General features: G+C 35.4%; 1 protein-coding gene across 3 annotated transcripts in view; it reads left to right on the forward strand.

Annotated features, from left to right (window-relative positions):
- Positions 1-15,189, forward strand: part of TRM82 (Transducin/WD40 repeat-like superfamily protein) — a 120,954-nt gene extending 105,765 nt beyond the window's left edge. For 2 of the 3 annotated variants that reach the window (XM_089790774.1, XM_089790773.1), the window contains 2 exons: positions 13,454-13,514; positions 14,320-15,189. In XM_089790774.1, coding sequence (XP_089646900.1) covers positions 13,454-13,514; positions 14,320-14,748 — 490 coding nt within the window. In that variant the 3' untranslated portion in view covers positions 14,749-15,189. The remainder of the gene's footprint in view (positions 1-13,453; positions 13,515-14,319) is intronic. The other variant, XM_089790775.1, reaches the window with a different exon arrangement.
- Positions 15,190-27,813: the final 12,624 nt, after the last annotated feature.

Here is a 27,813-nt window from a genome sequence, read left to right on the forward strand (position 1 = left end):
TAATGGTGTTGCTGTAATCACTTCCACCTCATCATCTTCTTTGTCCTCTTCGTCGGTCCCACTCGTCGGAAGAAGTCTCCTACCGACCATTATCATTATCTCCTCCATCCGGTCTTGGTCGCTTCTATCCAATTGTGGTCTTGCTAACAAGTTTGTCGAGGTGTCTCCAGTGCATGATAGGGTGTTCGCCTAGTGCAAGTGTCCCAGGCTTGGCTTCCAACCTGTTGTGAGGAATCCTCTGCATTGTTGCCTCCAAGAACAATCTGATTGCGTAATGCGACATGTAGAATGTCTTATGCTGCAATGTCATCAATTCATACATTCTTTTTGCCAACAGTGCTACCCAATCATACACTCCTAGTTAGGATCCCATTCATCATCGCGACTTGTGGAAATGAAATTTCGAATGCGCGGCTCAATCCTGTGAGTCAACTTTTTAGTAAGTCCATCAAACATCGTTGGTGTCCTTTTGAATATTGGACTTCTTCAGTCCTCTCCCCTCCAACGTGTCCATGAGGGCTTCTTTCTCTGTTTGTGTCAATTCCCCGCATACCAGGTGTACCTTCACCTCTCGACTCAATTTTTTCAGCTTGTCAATTTTCCTTTCACCCTGTGTATGACTAGGTATTCCAAATACCAGTGTGAAATCTGGTGCTTTGAATGAAATTACAAGGTCGCACCCAAGATAGGCGAACAAACTAGTTCGAGAGAAGCTATCGTACGTCTCTATCATTGTGCGCAAGAAACCTTCATAGTCTCGAATGCAAAATATGAGCATCTGTATTGCCCATTCCACTTGTGCCTTTCAAATGTTGTTTTTCATAAGATGGTTATTAGGTGTCTCCTACTACCATTTCTTGCATTCCGTTCCATTCAAACCCTCAAATGAGACATTCTGTGCTGTGAGATGATCGGTTACAGTTGGTTATGTTGTTTGCTTGCCTCTCTTTTTACTTGCTCTTGTGCTTGTGCCTCTTACAACATGTACTCCTGACGGCAAGGTTTTCACGTTTTTGTTCATGGTTGCGCTCGTTGCTGTATGTTCCTCCAACTTCTTTTTCCAAGCCCTCTTTTTGGCTAACTGCATAACTGTCACTTCCCTTGTCTTTTTGTGTGCAGAAGACAAAAACGGTTAGGTCAGTTGCTTGGACTCCTTCGTACAACTTATCCCAAGTGCTCTTTTGCTTCCGTACGACTCCTGTGAAACAGCCCTTTGAAATTTATTGCTTCCGTGTTGGTACAACTGTATGACCTTCTGGCTTAATCCTCAATTCAATTGCATCAATATAGATTGTACGGTATCCTTTGTCTCTTAAATTATGACTCTCCGTAACTAGATTTGTATTAGCCGTATGTATCTTAATTTATTTTTCCTTCCTTAGCTGTATGACCATACTGCTTTATCCTCTTCCTTAGCTGTACTGTGGTCTTCTGCTTTGCTAGGTCGTACAGTGTTCTGTTCCTGCTCAACAAGAAGGCTATACGCTTTTTTGTTTCTGCTCCACAAGGTCGTACGATGGGGTTTATTGACCTCTGCTAGGTCTGTACGGTAGTCCTTGCATGTGCTGTGATTTCCATTTCCTTATAGCCGTATAGTGAATTTGATGTCTTGATCATTCTCTTCCTGAGTCGTACGGTATCCACATGTAGTATTTCTATCTTCTTTCAAGTCCGTATGGGTTGTATATGTTCTTCAAGTTCGTATGTTGCTCTCCTGTTGACCGTACAATGGTTGCTTCCCTCCCTGACCGTACAGTGGTGGTCTCCTGATATAGACAACCTTACTTTTTAAAAGCCGTATGGTGTTATTACCTGTCTATCCCTTGTTCGTACGTCATACGATGGTGCCCAGTATCTTCTCAAGAAGGCCGTACGGTGCCCAATTTCTGCTCAAGGTCGTACGGTTTTATCTCTGATTGCTTTTGAGGTCGAGCCACAAATTTTACTTCTGTGATCCCAAATGCCGTACGATATCTATAGCTTGTACTTCGTCTTATGTAGGTTCGTATGGTACATATCTCCTAGATTTTTGGTCGTAGGACAGAAACAATATGTTGCTCACATCCTCCCAATGTCTTCTTGGACCGTACGACTTTCTAATATGTAGCTCTCTTTCTTCCAATTGATGGCCGTACGGTACTTTATGCTTGGGGGATTGTACGGTGTTTATTGTCTTGTCCGATCATGTACTGTGTTTTGCTTCATTGCGACTTAATGATTATTGCCACCTTACTCTTATAGATATATGACTTAATTAGAAAATTAAATTGTCTCTTTTCTTCATGCTGATATAATCCTCTCGTAACTATGATTATTATTATTACATACCATTACTACTTATTTATTTATTATACTTATTTCACGTTCAACTTGAGTTCTCCGTTGGGGTCTCATTTTTTCCCCAGCCTTTGTTCCTTTCATGATATATTTTTAGCTTCAACACATTTACTGCGTCGAGTACTTCGTTCCAGTCCAACGTGTTGGTTCCCAAAACCGTAAATTAGAATCCTACGAGCCTTGCCTGCTCGATGCTGGGATATCTAATTGGTTGTGGCCAACTTGATAGAATCAATCAATTCGATCTGGATCCTCTGCGCTTCTGGCTCTGCAAAACCAAGGCCGGTGCACCTGATCCTGGATAACAAACTTGACTCCAGGACGTTTATAAAAGATAAATTTAATGCAAAGACAGTTTCCCGAAATGGTAAGAGGTTAAGGAAACTTCTGGATTGCTAATAGTGAGTATTAATCTTCAAAAATACGGTTACATTAATAAAGTTGTGAATGCTGAAATCAGATTAAAAGTGAATTATTAAAACAAATAGATATCAAACCCTTAAAAGAAAAAGATTAGAATGTTGCCAGCATATAGATTGAGAATTATGAGCGAGTTAATGATCAATGCTGAAATTTAAAAGGGTGATAGAGTCAAAACTATATGTTTTCACATACAACTCTATGATATTATATATACTAAATCTATAAATAATTCAATTATTAGGATGCATCAAATCACTTCATATTCATGTGTACTTGAACCAGTCTATGATGTTTTAACCCTTATAGAGACAAAATAGATACAAATAAGGAAACAATCACAATATTTCACAATATTTGTATTTATCGGGTTTAAATAGCAACGAGCAATTTGATCCACTTATCCTAATAACAAATTATTAATAAAAAATAAAGATGATCACAAAAAATGAACTATATAGTAATTTAACTCTAAAGCAAATAAAAATCTTACTGATTATATTGTAGAAAAAATTGTATTGAAGACACTCAGATGCTAATGCTCCACTCAACACAATTTGATCTCAAACAATATTGAAATTTATGCCCAATAATTCACTATCCAAGAGCTTGGTTTAAACTTCAAAAATGCAGAGAGTATTTGTATATCTGAACGGTGTCTTTTTCTCACTTTCCATCATATATTTATAAAGGACCAAAAGGTATCAGTTGCTTTATCAAACCCTGCACCTCTTCATAATGATTAATTAATCAGGTTGTTACCTTAGAATATATCTCTTTAGAATATAAAATCCTAATCGGGTGTGAACATGAATTATATAAGCACCAAGAGGCATTCCATCATTATTAAATAAGCTTGTCCCAATCTTGGATTCAATTAATAAAATAAACTCCCCGTGCTGTGCCTAGACAGTTTGTTCCTTTCGTTAAGTTCCTCCATAAGATGGATATGGTGCACCACAATATTTTTCCAATTTCTGATGGCTCCTTCATCCAAATGTGTGTACACCTGCCACAAAAAACACAGGGTTAGAACAATAAAAAATATATAAATATATTCCTCTTTCCGAAATCCCAAATAAGGGGATTTATTTACGTGACCAATTGACCCATGCTTTCTTCTGTTCCTGACCTGAAGTCCTTCATAGATGGCCGCAACCATAATATTAATTCATGATACTCCTTAGATTGACGGGAGCCTTTATCCAGTCTTTAAGTGATTGCAGTTGAACTGAAGCTGTCAGCAATCTGTAATCATTTGTTCCAATTGCAATTTCCTGGAGGAATATGAAATGTCTGGCTTGATTGAGACTAAAAGCTCACAATCCATCATTCGAAAATCTGATGATCTCATTCCAGAAGTAGGGTGAATGGTGGAGACGCTTCATTGAAGACCTGGTATTGGTTTTGGAGACTTGGTACCATCAGCTCCTGCAGATGCAATTCCACAAAAAGATTTGACTGAATTGGTCACACATTTTTCCTCCTCTGTGTGCATCCAATTGATATCACTTCTGGTACTTGTTCTCTCTGTTCTCTGGCAGTGCTGTGCCGGGAAGATACTTTGTCGCATTTACCTGTCATGTGTGATGGTCATCACACTTCTAGACAATTCCCTGCTACGGAAATTTGGTACTGACACATGTACTGTGCTGCTGCCAATGTCACATGCTATCAGGATCATTTCATCTCTATCACTGCGTTAATGACATCCTTTCATAGCATATATTGCTGCTTTCGATCCTCTTGTAGTGATGCTATTGGAACCACACATCTGAAGCTTTTCATTTCTGCTCTAGTCGATAAGTACTCATCTTCATAGTGTGCTGATCATATTAAACATTCTATCTTTATCCCTATTACTTCTCAGCAATTCTGAAATTACTCTTGGAAGAAAATGATGATTTGGCCATATATTTCTTCAATCCCTTCACGCATAGTTTATCGTTTCTAACCAATGATTCTGATCATTACCATTGCCTTCACCAGGATTCAACTATCTCTGTTCTGAAATTCCTCCATTGAAGCCACATATTGTTATTTACATACTGCTGCTGTTCATACATTTTATGGTGATTTTGTTTTTACTAATCTACAACCGAGATCATCTTATCTTGTTAATCTGAATTTTATCAATTCCATACTTTACTCAATTTCATTATTGATGTCCCAAACTATTATCAGCCCTTTCAAGATGGAGTAAAGATTTAGGCAAATACTTTGGTCCTGACTTTGGTATCCATAAACATATGTTAAAGTCTCCTTGACTAATGAAGAGACAAGCTGTATCAGATTTATATTAGTACTTATCCTTTTAATTTCAATATTTGATCAAAGAGTTCTCCATCTTTTCATAACTCCATCAGTATGTAAACATAATCATCACTGTCTTTAACAGTATTGTATAAATGGACTGCATTCACATGCTCATTCTAAGTTCGCAATATTTTGACTTCTCTTCTTAAAGTCTTTAACATCAATAGACAACAAGTATATACATATATATATCTTCATACTTTTAATCATGGAGTTTGATACTTATAAAATATGTTCAAATGGATGCCTAAAACTTTTGAATTCTAGGGCTCCATCACAGCGTTGTTGTGAGGTTTTCACACCATTTCCCCAAAATTTTTGGGGACCCCCTTTTTTCTAATCGCCTTGGCAAATTTTTGGATTGTCCAACAATTTTGAGTTTTGAAAAATTTCACGCCTTGGCACCTTCAGGACAGATATGGGGAGGCTTAGCTTATTTTCACCCGGTTTTCTTAACTTGATTTTCCAGAGCTATCAATTTTATCCCTAGGCCGAATAATTTTCTAAGTTAATTTCAACTTGGCAGGATAAAGTTGTGAATTTTGTACTTAGACGTTTTCTTTTGAAAATTTGGTTTTAACTTTGTAAATTTGGATAATTTTCAAAAGAGAAATTTTTCTAGACTTAAGTTTTTGGAAAATCTCAAATTTTTTTTTTTTTGGTGAAATTTTTTTAATTTTGTTGAAATGTGGAAAATTGCAAAAAATCGATTTTTGGTTCTAAATGCAATTTTAAATTTTAATTTTTTAATTTTTAGCTTGGCAAAATTGATTTGGTAGAAAATTGCAAAAATTGACTTTAATTGGATTAATTTGCCTTGAAAACTTTTAAGTTTTTAATGAATTTAGTAATTTATTATTGAAAAATGACTTTGGTTAGCCAAAATACAATTTTAATGACGTATTAATTACTAAATCCTCATTAAATGGAAATATTTAACACCCTCAAGGCACCATTTAATTTCGTTTTGCAATTGGAGCTAATTGGTAAATTTAAAAGTGCAATTTTCTTTTTGGCAAAATTAAATTTTTTTAAGCTAAGTATTTAATTGTGGGCCTTAACTTGAATTTAATTTTTGTTTTTTGTTTTCTCCTAGACCATGTAGGCCAGCTTTATGGAGAAAGAAAATTGGCTATAAAGGGAGTCTCCTCCCCACTTCATTTTCACAAATCATTTCTTCCTCTCCATGTGGGCGAATTTTGTGGAGGAGCAGATTTTTTCCAGACTTGGGCGAAATTTGTGGGAGCCGAATTTTGTGGAAGGTGAATTTTGTGGGAGCCGAAATTTATGGGAGCCAAAATTTGTGGGAGATAAAATTCTGATTTTGCAAGTGGCTGCGATTTTTGCCCTAGGTTGGGAAATTTTATTTGGAGGTGAATTGCATGGTAAATTCTTGATTTGCAAAGGGATTTGAACTTCTTGAAAGTCATATCCTAGGTTCCGAAAAGTCGCTGTAAGTTTATCGGTTAAGGTGAATTTTCATCATCTAGAGTTGCAAGGAGTGCTTAAGTTGAAATATCCATCTTTCGTTCTACGCTAAGGATTGCTGCGCTTGGTTCTTCTTGCCTTTTGGTCCACCACTCTACCATCCCGTAATAGGGCGACGAGCATGGAGGATGATAGTGCAAGTAAGAATCCCAAGCGGGCGAACACTAAGAAAGACAAAGAGGATATGACGCCCAATATTTCCTTCTTCTTGAAAATGAAGTGAATAACCGACACCAATATCTGTACAGTGGACATGATATGGATGAGGGACAGACTGAAGGAAGGACAATCCCCCTTGGCTATAGGTAGAGGTAATTTCAAATCATTTAGAGTTGCAAGGAATGCTTAAGCTGAGATATCCATCTTTTGTTCTAGGCTAAGGATTGCTCCGCTTGGTTCTTCTTGCCTTTTGGTCCACCACTCTACCATCCCGTAATAGGGCGACGAGCATGGAGGATGATAGTGCAAGTAAGAATCCCAAGTGGGCGAACACTAAGAAAGACAAAGAGGATATGATGCCCAAAACTCCCTTCTTCTCGAAAATGAGGCGAATAACCAATACCAATGGTGGTACAATAAAAGAATATACAAAAGGCAGTTGCACATCACGGCCTAGGCATCGACACTTCCACTGTGACCATGATGAGCGACAACGGCGTAGCCCTTGATTTTGAAGATATCAAAGAAGAGGATGTCAATGAGACAAATTTTAGATCGAGGTTGGATGAGTTAGGAAAGGTTGCTATCAAGAAAAAGTATTCGGGCACCCTTACCTCTCTTAGTGCTCTTATTGGATTTGTGAATGAATATGAGAAGGATCATGAAAGGATACAACAAGCAGCGAGCAGCGTGGTGAAGACAGCGGAACTCAAGGCGAAGCACACACACCTTGTCCTATGGAAGAAGTTAACGAAAGGCTAGCTAAGTTCATTTCCTTAGCTAAGAAAATGAAAGAAAAGGGAAGATTTATATTAGAAGATCATTTGATGTAAGCCCAAGTGGCAAATTTCCCCTTTGTTTTGGAATAGGACAAGTGTCTATTTCTTATTGGCCACCATTTTGGTGCCTTCTCATTGGTTGCCACTTTTTGCACTTTTTTCATTGGTCCATTGATGAGATGGCAGCTTCTCATTGGCCGATGGGGTGGCAACCCTAATTAGGGTTTTGAGGATCCAATTTGGATCGTTGATCTTGTTTTGATCTCCACCGTCCATTGTATTTCTGGCCCCTATAAAAGGCCATTTACTCTCATTTGTAAAGGGGTAGGAGAAATTGTTGCGAAGATAATACCAAAATGCTCTCTTTTTCATTGTTGCGATTGGCATGTTGATCAAGAACATTGGGTGTTATTGCATGTTTTCTACTTCCACTTAGTTAGATTTCCTTTCAAATTGTTAAAGTTTGTTTCATTTCAAGTTGTTTAAGCAAGAGTAGAGTAGATGGATAGTTGTATGGTAGCATTGGTAAATGTTTGACAGGGATCAATACTAGGCCACTAGCATCCTAGCGGCTGGTTGGGAAGCTTTGTGTGGTAAACTAGTTTATTTTTCCTTAGAATCATTGCACCTATGGAAGTGAGGCCGTTGGTCAGCTTTCATTAGGTTCGATCCCCGTCCATTTGCTAACCTTCCATTCATAGGAGTAGGAGTAGAATAGTAAGTAGCTGGGTAGTTGAAGCTTAGAGAAGCAAGTTAGAGTAGATCAAGTGATAGAACTCATCCATTCACCTTCCACAACCATCGCTTTCCCATTAACATCATCATCGGCAGACACACCCTCCATCATCGCGACCATCAACATTATTTGCCTCCGCACATTTCACAAACCGAGTCATCATCTCCATCATTCCACCAAAGTTCAAGTCATCCTCGAATGAATAGCGTAAGGCCGCCTACGTGATTACCAGCAAATCACATCGATAAAACTAAGCGAGTATCCAACGGTGTAAGGAACATTGGAGCTATTGCTTATGTCTTCATGAGTAATAACTTTTCAAGAGAGGAGTTGTATGTTTGATATCCTGTATCAAATATTCAAATCCTAATATGTTATGTAAGTGATACAAAACTCGCATCAACAAGCGTCCATAGTTTTATAGCTCTGTTATCGCCCACTTCACATATTTTATATGGCTCGACCCATTTTACCTTGAATTTGCCTGGTTTGATCTCGTTGCGCCCATTATATTTTAAAACTAATTGGCCTGGTTGAAATTTGTTCAATCTCAAGTGCTTGTCATGCCATGCCTTACGCATATACCTTGTAACTTCAGTGGCCCATTGTGCTTGCAGTCATTGTTCATCAAGTTTATTTAAATTATACAATCTCCCCCTTAGACTTTCCATAGCTCCTAGTTTGTTTTCAATCACTATTCTTAAACTTGGTACCATGAATTCCGTCGGTACCACAACTTCTTGTCCATACATCAATTGAAATGGAGTGTGTCCCATGGTTTCCTTGTATGAAATATGGTACGCCCATAACACTGATGGTAGCTTTTCCTCCCAATCCTCACCTTCGATTGCGTAGGACTTGTAGATTATTGCAACCAAGATTTTTTTCGTGGCTTCCGCTTGTCCGTTTTCTCTTGGATAGTATGGGCTCAATAGAGAATGGTATATTTTGAACTATGTGGTCAGTAGTCGGATGACGTGATTGACAAAATGTCCCCTACGGTTGCTTGTCAACTATAGTGGGATTCTGTACCATGTGATGATTTGCTCATAAATGAATCTTGTCGTGCTTACTACAGAGTTGTCTGGTAGGGTCCGCGCCTCTACCCACTTGGTAAGGTACTCTGTCGCTACCACAATGTAAGTGCATCTCTGGGTTTTACTTACCTTGATGGGTCCAACAAAGTCCAACCACCAGCGTTGAAATAATTCCTGTGTGTGTGAAGGGTTTAGAGGTATGAAATCCCTCTTCAGTGGTTTTCCAGCCCTCTAACATGTATTGCATGCCACGACCCACTCCTTGGCATCATTGTGCACGGTTGGCCACCATAACCTTACTAGAAGTATCTTCTGCGCAGTTGTATTTGGCCCCAGGTGTCCTCTTGCAAGTCCTTCATGTGCTTCAACACCTTTGGTATTTCTTCTTCTAGAACACATCGTTGTAAAATCTGGTCGGTTCCCATCTTATACAGCAACCCGTTGATCAACTGAAGCGTTCGACTCCTCAGCACCAGTTTCCTCCTCTCGTTTGGTGGCATTTCCCTAGGAAATTGCCTCGTCGAAAGATATTCCTCGATACTTGCGTGCCAGGATGGTAGTACGGGAATTTGGAATAATTGTGTGTCAAGAAAATCATCGTTGACTTCTTGCGGTGGTTCTCTAGTTTTGATCCTTGATAAATGATCCACACTTACATGGCTCTTCCTAGGCCGTACCACAATTTTGAATGTAAACTCTTGTAACAATAATAGCCATTTGCTTATCCGTCCTTGGATGATCGGCTTGTTCATGAGATATAACAATGCTTGATGATCTACATAAAATACGAATGGAGTCGCTAGTAGATAATGTCTAAACTTCTGTACGACGTACACCACTCTGAGAGCCTCCTGCTCTGTTGTACTTAATTTTTCTCCAGTTTAAATAGTAGCCTACTCGCAAAGTATACTCGATGATCCAATTGGTGATCACCTGTCTGTGCCAACGTTGCTCCAATTGCATAGTTCGATTTGTCGACATGGACATGAAACTCCTTATCCTAGTTCGGATAAGCTAGGATAGGCACTATAGCTAATCTTGTTTTTAGTCCTTCGAAGGTTTCATTCTGTTCCACTTCCCATTTGTAGGGTTCGTCCTTGCGGGTTAGTTTGTTGAGCAGATAGGATACTTTTGCAAAATTCTTAATGAACCTTTGGTAGTATCCAATATGTCAAAGGAATGATTTTACGTCTGTTACATCCATCTAAGGTGGCATTTCCAAGATTACCCGAATTTTGTTAGGATCCGTCTTTAATCCTGCTTTGCATACCATTTGTCCCAACAACTTCCTCTGCGGTACCATGAATCTGCACTTCTTCGGGTTTAGTGCCAGTCTTGCTCATCTGCATCTTTTCATGCATTCTTTGAGTGCAGTCAGATGCTTGTCCTTTGCACTAAAAATTGACCAATCGTCCAAAAATGCCTTAAAGTTCTCGGCTAACATCTTATTGAAGATGTGCAAGATAATTCTCTAAAATGTTGCCGGGGCATTGCACAGTTCGAATGACACTCTATTGTAGGCATATACTCCATCTTCTACTATGAAGGTTGTTTTAAGCCTATCCTCTTCCGCGATGGATATCTGGTTGTATCCAGAGAATCCATCCATGAATGAATTGATTTCGTGCCTCGCAACTTCTTCCAAAATACTGTTGGTGAATGGTATCAGGAATGGATCCTTGATCGTTACTGTGTTCAAGCATCGGAAGTCCACATATCCTTATTTGAGTGGTGTCTTTCTTCAGAGATATCACAATTGGTGATACCCACTCACTTGTCTGTACCCTAAAAATAATGCCTGCTTCAAGCATTCGATTGATCTCATCCATAACCCATGTGGCATAGTTTTTGTTCATTTGATACGATTGCTTCTATATGAGTATTGCTCCTCATATTAGTGGTATACGATGGATGCATAATTCCAGCGGTACCCCTTTCAAATCCTTATACTTCCACATGAACATGTCCTTATATTCCATAAATATTTTGAACCTTGCTGCTTTCGGGACTGGATTCCAGTCATCTCCCACAAATATATCCTTTAGGTTGGCTTCATCCCCTAAGTTCATTGTCTTTACTGTAGGTTCTTTGTATTTAATAGGTTTGTCTTCACTAAACGTATGCGCAATTCATCTATTTGTGCTTCTCCTTCCTTTATTTCTCTATACTCCTTCGAAAATTCATTCGCCTCTTTTCCATCCTCGACCCCTAACATGTTACAGCTCGGAAAGAGCTCATAGTCCTCCATTTGCCAATGGAGTAGGCCGTTCACCGAGTCCAGGTCATCATTGTTAGACCCTCCTTCCAATCTCAGTATTCCTTCTTTGTTAGGCTCCATTCATTTCTTCCCTTCATTGTCTCCTTCGCCTTCGCCTTTGGGATCTGACGATGCTGCCTCGTCTCCTACCATCTGTGTATGTAGGTCAATCATAAATCTCCGACCTCCGCTTCACATGGATAGAGTATTCCGTTTCCAATCATGTTTCACTTTCTCCTGTACTAGCCAGCCCCGTCCAAGGATGGCATCGTACCCTTTTCTTTTTAATGGTATAATCGCGAAATCTAGTAAGAATGGCTGTGTCTCGATGGTTACAAGTTGCGCCATCAAAGTCCCTAAAGGCTTGATCCTATGTTGATCAGCGGTGAGCAATTGAAATGTAGGTGGCCACAACGTAGGTTGCCCCAACTTCTTCCATATATCTTCCGGTGGTACATTCACTCCTGATCCTTCATCTACGATTGTGTCCGTGAGGATGGTTCCTAGAATACCCTTCTCTACTACTACAAGGTGTCTTCCTGTAGTGAGCGCAAGTAGCATTAGGTTTGTCACAGTCGTGCTACTTCCACCTAGTGTGTCCTTTCCTGACTCTTCTGTCGCCTTCGGAAGTGGTGTCATCTTAGTGTTGTAGTTCGTAGCTGAGGCATTGTAAGGTCATTCAATTTCATAGGAACCTTCGTTTGCATTACTTGCCTTATGATATTTTGCTCTGCCAGGTTCCTCCTTGAGGTGCTGGCAGTGTCCTTCGGTTGCATTTTTGTAGCCTCCATTTCTTTTTCTAATTCTGCTCGCGCTTGTTGCAACCTTTTCTTTTCTTCCTCCGGATTTGGATACATTTTTGCTTGCATGCGAGTGATGGCTAATGTCTCCTCATCATCACATGTTTCTATACTTAATAGGTTCACCATAGGCTTTGGGCATTTTGAATCCTTGTGGTCTCCAGGGCCACACCATCTGCACAATAGCTATGGTGTTCCCTCTGTGGTACAGCCTCTAGCGAAGTGTCCCCAAAGGTTGTACACACGACATTATATAATCAGCCATCCACTTGGATCGTACTGTATCCGGTTTCGGCCCCTATTATTGTTATTATTATTATTGTTACGTCCCCTGTCCATGCTGGTTGTTGTTACGGTACCCTCCTGAGATTGCTATATCATTGTTCGTACTCGTTCTTGTTCCCGAGGTGGACACTTCTTGCGTTAGTAATACTATTTACTTCGACTAAAGGAAATAATTGAGGTGCAAGACCAAAGGATCTATGCTTGTATGTGGTTAGTGCTCCAGGTGGGGAGTAAGGGAGGGTAATTTTTTATTGTGGTGTCGAGAAATATTTAAACCATGATCTTGGAGAAATATCAGTCATTTGACAGATTGGCTTTCCATGTGAGAGATACTATATGCTAGAGACGCCACACTAGCCTTCTAGATCAAAGGATATAACACATTACTCCGTGGAGGTGGATAGGTGGAACACTCCTTTTCACCTGGGAACATTTGAACTTAGTTTCAAATGATACCTTGTATTGAATGCTTGAAAGGTGAAGGAGGGATTCTTGATGCAACTGCAAATTATGTGCTTCAGACATGGTCAAGACAGTATGCAACATATTTTTTTCATTTGACAATAATAGTAATAATAATAAAACTGTAAATGCAGTTACCTATTGATTTGTTATTCATATTCCATGTTGAAGAAGTTTACTTGGGTTTTGTGAGAAAAATCTTTAGCAAGTGAATATGGAATCTTATAGATATCACGTTATCTCTAAATGATATTGAATTTGAATTTCATTTTTAGAGGATTTGTTGCAATAAACTTTTAGTTTAATGCATCAAAATGTTCAAAATTTATAGTATGCTTGTTTATGTGACATACTTGCTATGCTTGGTTTGATTGCAGCCTATATGGAGTGCTGCTTTTAAATTGCAATCTCCAACCAAGAAAGCTTGCACTAGTCAAGGTAAGTTTGTAATATTGATATTCTTAAGCTGTTGATAGTATTTGTGTTCTTTTGTCATTACTGTCACGAGCAAAGGCATGGACAGATCTACTTATGTTGAAGAAGTTGGTGTCAGTAATTGTTAGACAAAAATTTGCAGTAGGATTAATATTATACAATTTGCGCTAGATTACTATGCAGCCTTGAATTTGTTAAATTCTCTGTTTTTTTATGCTATTTTCTATAAATATAATCTGATCGTATATCATTTTTTTCAATTTATCAAAGATGAATTATTTCGTTCTTTTATACTTATAGTTGGTGCTCCTTCACCAAGGGTCACCACTCTTCCCTTAATATATAATAGTATAATATAACAATTATATTATTATCTAATATGATAACCTTATTATGTAATAATATAATATATGTATATTATTATAATTATAATAATTATATCACAGTAATTATATAATTATAATATCACAATAATATAATTATATTATAACAACCATTTATCTTATCAATGTCAGCCTGAAGAAATCTGACCATAGCTACAATAATATCAACATTTTAGAGCAGAATGCTGTTTCAGATTTCAGTAATGGTCATTGAATATGTTTGTGGTTCTGTAACATTGTTTGCTATGGTTATTTTTTTTTTTCTGGAGATTGTCTGATTGATTTAATGATTGCCATTGATACCCTTGTATTTATTCTTGTGTCAGATTGTCACAATTTTTCACATCTCTAATGCTTATAGGTGATTTTCATTTTATTAAGATTTTATCTTCCTTAATTCTCTATTAAATTGTTTGCTATTGCAGAAAGTAGAGCTACCAGACAGTTTTGTACCAACAAGCTTAGCATTTGGTAATTGCTCCCACAATTTATGGACGATTACGGGAGGTGCTGAGGTTATACAATTAGATGGTACAAATCCAGTCGAATCAGAGATGAAGAATTTAGTTTTAGCTGCTTCGGCTGTCACTCGCATCAGAGTCATAGACCTTACCTACAATGGTTCTGACAACCTTCTTGAGTCAAGAGTACTGGATGGCGCTTCTGTCCCTGGGGGTGAAAAACTGCTTTCGGTACTACAAGGGGATAAAGGTGATATGGAAACAGCAAGAGCAGCAGCTGAAGCAGCTAATACTGCATTGAAGAACTTGATGATAAAGAGACAGTATTCAACAGAAACGAGAGAAAACAGGAAAAAAAAAAGGAATGACATAAAGCTTAAAAACGTAACCTAAATCTTATCCAGAGATATCTCACTGGTGCCACGAAATGGCTAAAATTTTGAGAAAAATGTTTGCTGAAGGCTATGCTATCAGATATGGGATACAAGAGTTTTCTGATTTCTCTGGCAAGTCGAAAAGTTATTGTGCTGTCTTGTATGAAATATAGGCTGGTAGAAAACAGACAGCAAATCCTCTATATTTTGCATTTCAGAAAACCTTCCTAAAGGATTGAGTTATGATTTCATTTGTACTCATCCTCATTCTAATCGAGAGGAAGAGAAACTAAATGGATGTAACGAGTCCTGAAGGAGATCATTTGAGGATTTTCTCATTTGATTTGGAACAAGGATTGCATGGGTCCTGGCAATGTAGCGGGTAAACAATTTTCTACAATCAAGTTAAACAGAAAATCTAATCACTGGCATCTTACATAAATATATATATATATATTTTTTCTACATCTGTTACATCCCTTGTGACCATTTTATTTTATAACCGTAACTGTTTCCTGTGAAGTGTGACAATAGCAGTTAGATGGATTTCAGTTATAATTTGGGTTATTTTGATTTACTAATGAGAATAGAAATGTATATTTTGTTCTGTTAATGAAAATAATATTAGGAGAAATTGTATTTTATGTGGAATGAATTATTGATGCATATTTATCTTATTCAGATGGCATGAGATTATTACAATGACATGGATATCTAATTCTTCCATCTCAGTGGATGTGGGAGAACTGTCTCACGAGCAGCAAAATAGTATCATTAGCACAGGAGCACACTAGCACATGGTGAAAGTCAGGAATGCCATCCAAGTTAGAACCTTGATCATTGTCGATTCTTTAGGCAGCGGCACATGGCAGTTATGTGTTTAGGTGGTCTAGTTGGCCTAGCGGATTTTCCTTATAGGCTTTAATAAACAACCTTAGCAATCATTAATCATTTATCCTTGTTTTTCTTATTTATTTGTTTGAACTAATTGGATTTTTTTTTTATAAATTTAGCATTTTGATTTACCTTTGTATTATGCATTTGGCATACTACCTTTATGCTAGTGTAATGTCTCTCACACACATGTATGTATACATATGCATATATGCATGTGTATACACACTGATATCTATGTATGTAGACACACATAGGAATGCACACACACACACACACACACACTCGTGAGGATATGTTTGCAAATGATATCTGATCATATAGTAATCAAATTTTTAACTTTGCATAAGCCTTTTGTTAGGGGAGCTCTTGCTGGGGGTGGCAAGAGTAACACCCTGCGGCCACCATGACAAGGAGTTGCCACTTCAAGCTAACAAGCTTGGGGTTGGCTAAGGGAGCTCATTCTTGCTTGCAAATTTTGTGAAAACAAACGTGCGGAGATTTTGTTTTGTATAGGGCATCGTTTGTTTTGTCTTTTGCTACAACTGTTGTTACAGCTCTGAGCTAGTTGTTATCTCGGTTTCTTATTGACAGTGCATAACAAGTAGACATGTTTTGTTGCTGTCATTTCTCTTTGACTTTGAATAATAGATTTATCAAATTGAAGTAATATTGCATTTCCTTTTGGATGATCATGAAATAATGTTAGAGTATGGTTGTGATGATGTTTCTTTTTTAGATGTTAGGTGATTTTTCTATTTGTATACATAAAATACACATGTCAATTCCATGATTGATATATGTATACATTGCATCGTGATTTGTTAACAAGATGGAATCTTTGCTAGCATTATTTGTATCATTAAATAATTACTTCCGAGTTGCCTATGATTGGGAAAGGACTAAGCATAAGTTGAGTAAGAGATATCAATCTCTTTAATCAGAAGGCACCATTTTTTGCTTTATAGAAATTAGTTCTTCAATTGGTAATGAGAATTTATGTTTGCTCTAACAATCTACTCATTGAAATGATATCAAAATTAGCTTTATATTTGGCACTTAATTTATATAATAAACATCAACTTTCTTATCTTTCCTTGCATTATTTCAACTTTTACATTAAAATAATGAAATGTTTTCGCACTTTACCACACATACTTCACTTGCAAAATGCATCTCCATTGTATCCCTTTTGATGCCCACAATAAATTTATTAAACACAAAGGTTTTCCAACCTTTAAAAAAATATAATTGTTTTCAAGAAATCTGAAAATATTATCTGTTTTCCACCTTAAAGAAAATTCAAATGTGATAGATTGTGATACATAAGGGTAGTCAGTTGAAGGTTATGGGTTTACATACTTCATGCCAAAACACAAGACAATCTTCAACCACCAATCATTGAAGGAAAAAGGTTTTTAAAATAAACAAATTTTCATGTCAACATATTAGGAATTGAAGTTCAATGTTACCATCTTCCAAATGATGACGAACAAGGTAATCTACACCAATTGCCTTAGCAAAATTTCTAAAGAGAACAAATGGCATTGTGGGTTTGTAATTGGAAATTCATCATATCACTAACAAAAGGATGCTGCACAAAATTCAAATAAAAATTTCCAATTAGTGAAGACTTGGGGTTTGGACCTTTACCTTAACACATACCAAACTTAAAATGTCAAGTACAAATACCAAATACTAAAGATTAGACACATTTCAAAGTTGGGGGTCATTTCTACCTCATACCATCTGCTAACAATACACTTACCATTTGAAATCTTACTTATCAAAACCTAGATCACTCATCAAATTTAACATCTATGGCCAAAAATTAATGTGACGACCTTTTACATTAATACAATAACATTCAACAACTTTTGACATCAATGCCACCATTTCTAACAAGTCCTTGGTCTTTGGCGTTACCGACAACACTTGTTCCCAACTTTATGTTGTAAAGGCACAGAAGCACACTTGATATCTCTCAAAATTGCATTCTAACTATATCCATGTTGATCAATGTCAAGGTGTATTACAATACATCCCAATAATGCAACAACCAAAATCAACTTCCAAAAATTTCCAAATATCCACAAATATAACTAGAATTTCAGCTTATTATATATATAATTAGAATTACATATTATCTTTTTCCAATCTACATCTTCTCCAATGGCTCTTTTATAAGCGCATCTTCTACACCTTCAACTCACAATCCTTTTTATGAATGTTCTCATGGTCCCAATTACCATTTAATTCTTACGTCTGTAGATGCCCTACACGGATCTTCTACATGCCATTTAAATGGAAGACATAAACTATCTTAATTGGTTGCAAATTCCCAATTGTCAAGAACTGAAATGGTCATGACAAATAATAAAAAGACAACTTAGTTCAATAGCTCATTGAAAAGGTGTTAAGTTGTGTTTTAGTTTGATGTCTAGGCTTGGGGACCTTTTAGCATGTAACATTAATTCTCATAAAACATCTTTGTGAGGGAGAGAAATTAGTATATTTGAAATTGGATATTTCCTTCCATAAAATCTATATAAGGATGTTTTGGACTCACTTGTCACATCCAGAGGTAGATGCTTCATATGCAATGAAGTTGGACATACGAAAAGAGATTGCACAGGTAAGTCTTTTAAATCTATTACTGATTTCTATTGTTATAATTGTCATGGTTACAGACATAAAGTAGTAGAGTGTAAGAAACATAAGTTTGATGGTAATAATGCAAATAGTAGAATGTTTAGGAACACTAACCTTGAGGGTAATGAAAGAGGGAGATCACATAACATATCCAATGATGTAGAGAAATCTAATGGAGAAAATAACTAGTTTGTGTGTTACAAGTGTAACAATCCTGAACACATTGCAAGGAATTGCAGAGCACCTCAAAGTCAAAATGGAACAAATTAAAGAAGAAATGTACCTGTATGTTAGTTATGTAACAACTTTGGATACATAATAAGATATTGTAGAATGGACAGAAGAAACTTCAATAGGAATCCTAATTACAGAAGGAACAATAATAGAAATGACAGAAGGAATGAAAATGATAGTGATAATAGTCAGAAGGAAGCAGTCAAGGAACATGTTGATGAATTCAAAGAAGCATTTGTGAAAGCTAAGGATCAAGAAAGCTTTTATATAGTTTTGGAGGAACAATATTTTGATGCAACTGATAAGACATTAAAGATACAAATTGTTTGTGACTCATCCTACCTGAATTAAGCAGTTTTAGAAGAGGCAGAGCATTACTTGGTCATAACTAATGTTCGAGAGTGAGTTAGAAGTTGCACAATTAACATGAGGTAGTTGACATAGAGAGGAAGCTATGGTCAAGTGCGCAAGTCTAGATATGATCACAATTAGTGGGAATTCATAAAACAAGTTTACTGGTGAACAAAGACAATATTTGAAATTGTGGTAGATACACATTTAAGGCACAATGCAGTTTGAAATGATTTAAGGATCGTAAACAAGATTTTGCGTACCATTTGTTCATACAAAGTGTCTTGAGCGAATTGAAGAGAAATTTGACAACGAAGTAAGGTGCAAAAAGAAGTTCTTGAAGTGTGAAGTTGCAGAAGCCCTAAAACACAATTTTAAGGTATTTTACAGAGCTAAAACTAAGTTCTTTAGTACATACAGTTGATTTGCAATGGCTAGTCAGATTTTATGTGATGTGAGTGAAAGAACACGGTATGTATTCAAGAAACATTCATTTATTTCACTTATGGATGACCCGTTGGGTGTATTTTTGCAAATTCCAGAGAATGTGCTTCATATTGAAGATGTTAGAAGCTATATACATTGTAAGATTGAGAGCATAGGCGATGAAGATATTCACAATGACTTGGGGACTATGTGTAATAATGATCTATCCTTAAGTCTGAGTACGTGGACCTAGATGGCTTGAAGCTAGTGAAATAATTGTTTTATATAGAGTTTGACAACCACAAATGGACCCGAATCATTCTGAGTAGGGTACATCATGATATGTGCAATTGATAATGACATAATTCACAAGGTCACAAGTTTGAGCAATGAGGGATGCAATCCCGTAAATGAGAAGAATGTAAGGAAAATGGTTGAGACAAACCTATATAAAAGATTTGATGGAAGGAACATGAAGGTAGATACAATTCAAGATAAATGAGTGAAATTATTAAGATATTAGAGTACACGTTTAACCATGGCTCAAGGGTTAACTTAGTACCACCTAGATTTTTACATGCTGCTTATGTAATGAAAATTTAGGGAAGAAAAGTAAATCTGTGTGAGATTATCAAATTGTAGTTGTTGGACAACATTGCGAAAGTGAAGAAGACAAAGAGTGTAGTCTTCATATCTCAGTCCTTATTGACTCATTTATTTTCTATGCTACAAGGAAGTTCCCAGACATGACAAATTGGGATAACAATGAGTGTGCAATGAAATTGGTGACTAAGTACTATAGATCTAAGTTGCAGAATATCAGAGATGATGACATTAACAAAATGATGAAGTGTTTCTAGTTTGAAATGAAACAGAGGTACATAATACCTCCATCCATGGTAGAGAAATAAAAGGATAAAATATGCTTCATGCTGGAGACAATTAACACTTGTATGGAAGCTATATGGTACCAAGGGTTAAGTTTGTAGAACCCATGGGATATGAGATGAGCATAGAGCTCATAGACGGGTATGTGCAGATCATACTCTAATTAGAGGACAGAAAGTACCCTAGATGGGGAACCTATGAGGAGAAAATGAGATTAGTTCAGTCTAAGATACATAGCAAGGAGAGAAAGAAGAAAGTATAAAAAGTAATTGATTGCATCCTTAAGGAATCAAGTATGACTTGAGATGAATTCAATGAGGTGAAAGGGATAGCACTTGAGATAAAAGCTAGTGGACAGTCTGAAGTGATAACATCAACTCCTATTGTTGTTGCAAGACCTTCAGAAGGTGTAACAATAGCACAACCATGTGCACATGCCTCTATTGCACCGTATGCAACAGTTGCACAAGTGCAACTAGTGAGGACAAGGAGTGATCATCCTAGGAGGCAACTAGAGGTGGAAGTACCTATTGCATAGACGAAATCAGAGAGATTGGTGAAGGTGAAGCAAGAACCTGCACCATCATCCAAGAAAAGGGTCAAACAGACCATCGGTGGACCAAGCAAGAGAAGGAAAACAACACAAGCTAGTGAATCTAAAAGTTCTAAGGATGAAGCTAAAGATAGACCAGTAGCGCAAGATGCGCAGGAAGGAAGAACATCAGCTGGAAAGAAAGCATGGGAACCAAATGTATAGAACCTTAACATGCAAATAATTAATGATGACAATTTTGTACAATTAAATAAGTATTATAGTCTGTATAGTAATATGGATAGAAGGAAATTGGAAAATGCCATTGTGAGGAACGTGATTATGAGATATAAGAAGTTTGAGAATATATTAGAATAAGATACCTGAGGACCTATATAATAGGCTAATAAACAAAAAGAAGAGAGTATTGGAAGAAGATCTCAATTCGAGAATGACAATGATAAATAAACTTTGTGATGTTGACTCTAAAGAGGACTTTGATAGAATTTTCAAGGGTATTGAGCCCTTGCCGAGGAACAAAAGAAGAGCAATTCTTTTGATGGGAGGCAACTATGAGGATGTTAGGAAAGAAACAAAGGAGGAAATTGTTGAATTCATGATCACAGTGCTAAAGGTAAGTGCGCAATCCAAAGTTGAGAGTCCAGTATATGTACAAACCAATACACCTTCAAGTGATGAGGAAGAAGTAGAAGAGACACAACATGCGCCATCGCCACTGCACATTGTTATGGGTACTGAATCCATGCAAGTGGACAGTACACACATAACTGTAGATGCAAAGGAGAACCCTTTTACAGGTTATGAAGAAAATATTGTTGGCAATATTAGCAATATTACAACATACACCAACTCAGATGATGAAGAAGAAGAGAAGAAGAAACAAGTTGAGGAAAAGAAGAGTGAAGACGAGAAGAAGAAAGAAACATAGAGGATAGTAGAGGTAAAGAGGTCAGAGGAAGAAAAGAAAAAAGGTTAGAGGAGAAGAAAAAGAAAGAAGAAGAAGAGAAGAGAAAGAAAGAAGAGGAAGAAAACAAGAAGAAAGTTGAAGAAGATGCAAGGAAATAAACTGAGAGATTGGAAGAAGAGAAGAAGAAAGATGAGGAAGAGAAGAAGAGTGCAGAACTGAAAACAATTACACTTATTCCTATAATAACTCTAGTAATAGCAGTAAAAGTATCAGTTCCATCAGATGATGAAGATGATAAAAAAGGATTGATGAGCTCACTGAGCAAGTTGTTTGAAAAGAATAAATCAATAAAGTCTTTGGAGAATCCACTAACTAAAGTTCTAGATAGAATGTAGAAGATAGTTACTACAACTGTAGCCAATCTAGACATACTATCAAAGGCCAAGGAGTTGGTGAAGACCTTTGACGAGGAATTCACAACTTTAGTAGAGATAGCTTCAGCGCAAGCACAAGCAAAGCATGATGCATCACTATTTGATATAGTATGCACTAATGTGAGAAATGACTTAAAAGCACTTGATGGAAGCATAAAAGGAATTGTGGAAACACATTGATGAAGGAAAGAGGTTGTATGGATAGTGCACCTTGTCATACAAATATCTGATAGACTTTGACAGTCAAATTAAGGGTAAGTTGAGTGATATTGAAACACTCACTGCAAAATTATAGCTCCTAGAGACCAACATTAAAGATTGTGGAGTAGAAGTGGAGAAGATCCACAGTGTAATCAGAGGCTTGGAATCTGACAAGGAGAAGACATTAAAGAGATTCTCCAGTCTTAGATAAATTCTTTCACCGAAGATAAGCACCTTGCAAAGGCAATTGGAGGAATGTCTTGCAACAAAGACCTCCTATGACAATTTTGCATATACTGACTTGAGCGTAGTTAAAGTGGCATCTTATGCACTATGCGCATTGATCAGTATTTCTGATACAATGAAGGAGAATTGGAAGATAGAAGTGGATAGGCTAAAACTTGTTGATGTAGACTATTTTTTCAGAATAACAAGTTGATCAACAACATGCCACATAGTTTTCGCTACAATTTTGACACCTTTGCCATTGATGTCAAAAGGGGAGTAATATGTAAAGGAAAATTGTATGTATGTTCTAAGGAAATTGTGTATTGTATATGTAAGGGGGAGTGCACTTATGTAATTATGTATCAATGTAAAGGAGTGATAAGGAATGTAATGATCCATCAAAACATGAATAAAATTGTTATGTTCTGAAAGCAATTTTGTGTAGTTACTTTTATTTGTTTTTTATTATGTATGACATCATTTTGGGACTTAGCCAATTTTTCCAAATATTTCTTTCAATACCAAAGGGGGAGATTGTTGGCAATATGGTTAGATAGATGTCTTGATAGTTGTCATTTATGGAAACATGTATTTATCATTTCATTTATGCATTTAGAGATAGAAAATTGTCAGAGTGTCACACAGTTTGCAGCAACACAGAGAACATATGTGATGTGTACAGATGACTCATTGAGATTTAGCTTATGCGCAGTTGAGAAAAGTTATATGATAGTATCATGATGTTGTATACCAGTGCACACATGTGTACGGATAGAATGATGTGAGTTATGATCAAAATACTAGTACGAGTATTTGACAAAGCAGAATAGAGCATAGCAGATAATTGAGTTGTATGATTTGAGGAATTATTTTGGTAACAAAATAATTACTAAGTCATGTTGATCTGACTTTGTGGATGTTATTCCATAAGTTATTTTATATTATTTCAAGCATGTGAAGACATCAAGGCCGACTAAGTAGAGATTTACTAATTTCCCAAGTATAAGTAGAGATCTTATCTTGCGCAATTAAGTGAAAGATGTGTGTGACATATGTGTGATCTATGTAATATTTGTGATTGATGTGAAGTCGATGAGATGATATGTGAACTATATCTAATGTATAATTAGAGAAAGTGCGAATGATAACAAACATAAAATACTGTATTCATATCTATTCTTGTGAAGAACTTTATTGTATAAATGCATTTTATGGAAGTGGGCTATTCTTGCATACATTGTATTTGATTTACCAACCCCTAACAGGGTTGAAGTTTAGTGTCCATCTATAGTTTTCTTTTCCATTATATTTACCAAACTCTTTTTATGCCTATTTCATGCATGTGTTAGTTTCAAGGGTATTGGATTTATAAATATAAAACAATTTCATGACTTGGATTACATGTATATCAATAAAGAATTACTTAGTTGATTATATTTCACATGTTGATTGATGATTATGATTACTAGCACATTAATGATGCTTTAACGATTCTTAGTACATATGATTGTTCTCTAGATGATATCAATGATGAGTATTTTATGTTCACAATAATGAGTTTTCCATGTTTGAATATGCGATGATTTGTACTCAAGACTTGTTATAGTACTTACCCCATACTTGCATGTGTATGATGTGCATGTTTGTTTTACTTTTCTATCTAACATGTCTAATGTGGTTAAGGGAGGGAGTCGTAGTCACCTGCTAGTCGAGATCTACACGATGTACTCCCTGCCATTACTTGTTTAGTTTAGATATATATGCATATGTATGTATTTGGATTTTATGCAGGATTGCAGGTACTAGGTGTCAACTTCCCTGAATTTCCAGCATGAGCACGCCTTATCGCAATAACTCAATAGTAAGAATGAGAAGATAATGTTCAGATCCAATCCCAACCATAGCCTAAATACTTGTCTTGTAAGGAGGACTCATAACTAACTTTCCACCCTTTTTAAAACCTATGAGTTTATCTTTGTCTGTGTTGTTTGATTTTGAGTTTTGGTCTATTTTGCTAATGTTGCTTTTATGTGAATTTCGCTAGGTGATTTAATTGGTAAATAATTTAATTATAATGTTTGGGTTAATCATATAATATGAAAAATTATTAAATATTATTTGATTAGAAAGAAAATATTAAAGTACGAACTATTTAATTGATTAAAAAACTAGTTAAATATGTTCTTTAATTTAAAAATCTTAATTTAGAAGTCTAAATTTAAAAAATTGGTTAAAGAGAAATTATAATATGATTACATTTAATTAATTATAAATTAATTAAATATGTACTTAAGTTTAAAAGATTTAATTAAAAAGTCTAATTTAAGAAGTTGGACAAAAAGAGAATTAACATATTAAAATATTAAAGATTTAATATTGCTTTATTATAATTATTTATTTAATAATAGTTAAATTAGAGTTACATTTAAACAATGAGCTTTGATTATTATTACTAATTTAAATAATAAACTATGCTTTAATTAGTGCTTGCACTAATTAATAAACTGGAGGAATATAAAATATAAAAGAATATTTTAATTTAAAAAGTTCTTTAAGTGTGCTTGAAAGGATTAAATAGTAAAAGTTTATTTGAATGAGGGTCCTTTGCATGTTCAAAAACAAAAAATCCTAGGTAGAGTTAAACTCTTTATTAAAAGATTCGAGCCCATTTCTACACACTCAAGTTTTATAAAGAAAAATTCAGAATTAGATCAAAATAATTGTTGAAAGTTTCAAGGGGTCTAGATTTGCATGTGTTCATAGATTGTCTCATATTTTAGTTGTTTTTTTGAGGTAGGGTTTGAAAACCCACTGTAAAATTTTATTAAAAGATTTGTCTACTTTGTGTCTTCCTACGTGCTTACATAATACTTATTAATTTTTGGATAAAGAATTATGTTGTATATTTTGAAAAGGAAAAACTTATTGATCAAGAAAATTGACTGTGAAAAAACTGTAGAAATTTATTATGACTTTATTTTTTTGAAACCTTTTCTAGTATAGGAAAAATTCGATTATAGAAAATTGGAAGAAAACAATAAATTGAATAGTTTGGGTTTCAACTTTAAATTTGTCATTAGAACCATGTGATTGTCGTGAATTTTCTAAATAAGGATAAAAATTAATCTTATATCTAAAATAATTCAATTGAAATATTTATTGGGAAAATAAAAGATTAATTGAGAGGAAAGCATGTTATAACTAAACGTATACATGCATGTGAAAACAAATATGTTAAAAATAAAAAACTAAGTATATTATGGTTGTATGCTTTGAGAGATCAAAGGAATGTGAAATAGCGATTCCATGTCTATTTTATTTTATAATATTTATTGGGCAAATAAAAGATTAATTGACAAGAAAGTATGTTATGACTAAACGTATACATGCATGTGAAAACAAATATGTTAAAAATAGAAAACTAAGTATATTATAGTTGCATGATTTGAGAGATCAAATGAATGTGAAATAGTGATTCCATATATATATATATATATATATATATATATATATAAAATTTAATTTTTAGATTTATTTATTAATTTTTTAAAGTAAAATAAAAATTTATTTATTAATTTTAAAAATTAAATAAATATTATTCATTTAGTTAAAGTGGATTTTAGTATTAGTGATTCTTTAAGTCTAATTAAACTTTTAGTTGCATATAAATGATTTTGTAATTATTAATGCAAGAGGGAAGTTAATAAATAAATTTTAATAATTTTATTATATTTTAAGAGAACTTGTGGTAGAGTTCACTTTGTAATCATCCAGTTAATAACTGTTTGGCTTTATGAGAGAAATTATAAATAAGTCAATTAAATTTATAATTTTATTTCTAGTTGCATTATGAATTAAAGGAAAAGTAAATATTAATATTGGACTTGAATAAAAGTCAAAATAATATTTTAGAAATGAAATTGATATTAATATTTAATTTAATAATATATATTTATGTTATTGATTAAATTATTTATGATTTATGATAATTTAAAATTAATAACATGATAATATTGCATGATATTTTATATGCACAAAGAGATTGAATATTTAAATAATTATTGCTTTAAATAAGTATATTAGCATACCAATTTATATTAACATGCATATTCTTACTTTATTTCTAAACACATACTTATGACCCAAACTAAACAAGAGAAATTAGTGGAGTTAAATCATGTGGCTAAAAACTATGTGTTTTCTAATATTTTATTTATAGTCTTGTGATGTTTATTTTCATGATGGTTTTTATTTGTTGGTTATTTAGTTTGCAAAATTTGGATGTGAACTAGAGGCATTTTTAAAGATTTCTTTTATGATTATTTGACTGAATGTCATGATGAACTTTATATTTTAAATTGAGATTTATGTTTTATGAGCTTTATGCTATTGAGCATTTATGAGAATCTTGGGTTTTGAGAACCAATGTTATTTTTGAGTTTCCTGTTAAGGAATCGAATTCGATCAATACTACTCTTGTGATATGGGACACACTTGTGGTTTGTGATTTTTGGGAAGCTAGTCTAGGTGCATGTCTGTGGGAGTGACTTGCAATGGGGGCTAGGGCCCAAAGTGGCTTCCAGGGTAACTCATTGTAAGTTGTGTAACAAGTGATAATATAGTAATTAAAATATCTTGCCTAGCCCTTTTCCTTGAGATACACTAGAAAGATAAATTAGAAATTTTTTCCTCGTCCATGCCTTGAGTGCTTATACAAGCTAAGGATGGGAATGGAATGATACCTAGTGAGAGGTATGACTAGTTTCCTTCTCATCATGAGAGGGTATTTTGGTTCCGCATAGAGTCACTAGGGGGTGGGGTTTTGAGAGACTGCCAGGGTAACCTTAGAGTGATGTAGGAGCATCCAATGGTGTAAGGGCAATCCTGTATCATCCAAAAATATGCTTAAAAATAGTTTTTGTTTAATGTGTTTTCATTTTTGGATACCCATTTGGGTCAAATAAACGTTCTAATTCTCACAGTTTCACTATTAGTGTTCTAGGTTAGAGTTTTTAAGCACCTTGTGATACGGGTAAATGTCAAAAAAATAGGACTATGTAATTGAGCCATAATTATGGTGAGTTGGAGGGTGTAAATTGGAGGGATGGTTATATTTTTAATTAGAACAGTCCAGAAAAAGAATCAGGTCAAAAGGCTTCACGGTTAGAAAGTTATTGCAATTTTTTAATTCTTGGAGACCTCCTAAGAGCACTTTAAAGTCAAATATGGGGCACTAAATGGCCTCGTATAGGGCCAAAAAATGGAGGACAAACAAAGCTCTTCATAGGGCTGTAGAGCACTTTGAGAGCTTTCCAA

The sequence above is a fragment of the Cupressus sempervirens genome, chromosome 7 (assembly GCF_028749045.1).
Source record: "Cupressus sempervirens isolate cs-2001-9-10 chromosome 7, ASM2874904v1, whole genome shotgun sequence".
Lineage (NCBI taxonomy): Eukaryota > Viridiplantae > Streptophyta > Pinopsida > Cupressales > Cupressaceae > Cupressus > Cupressus sempervirens.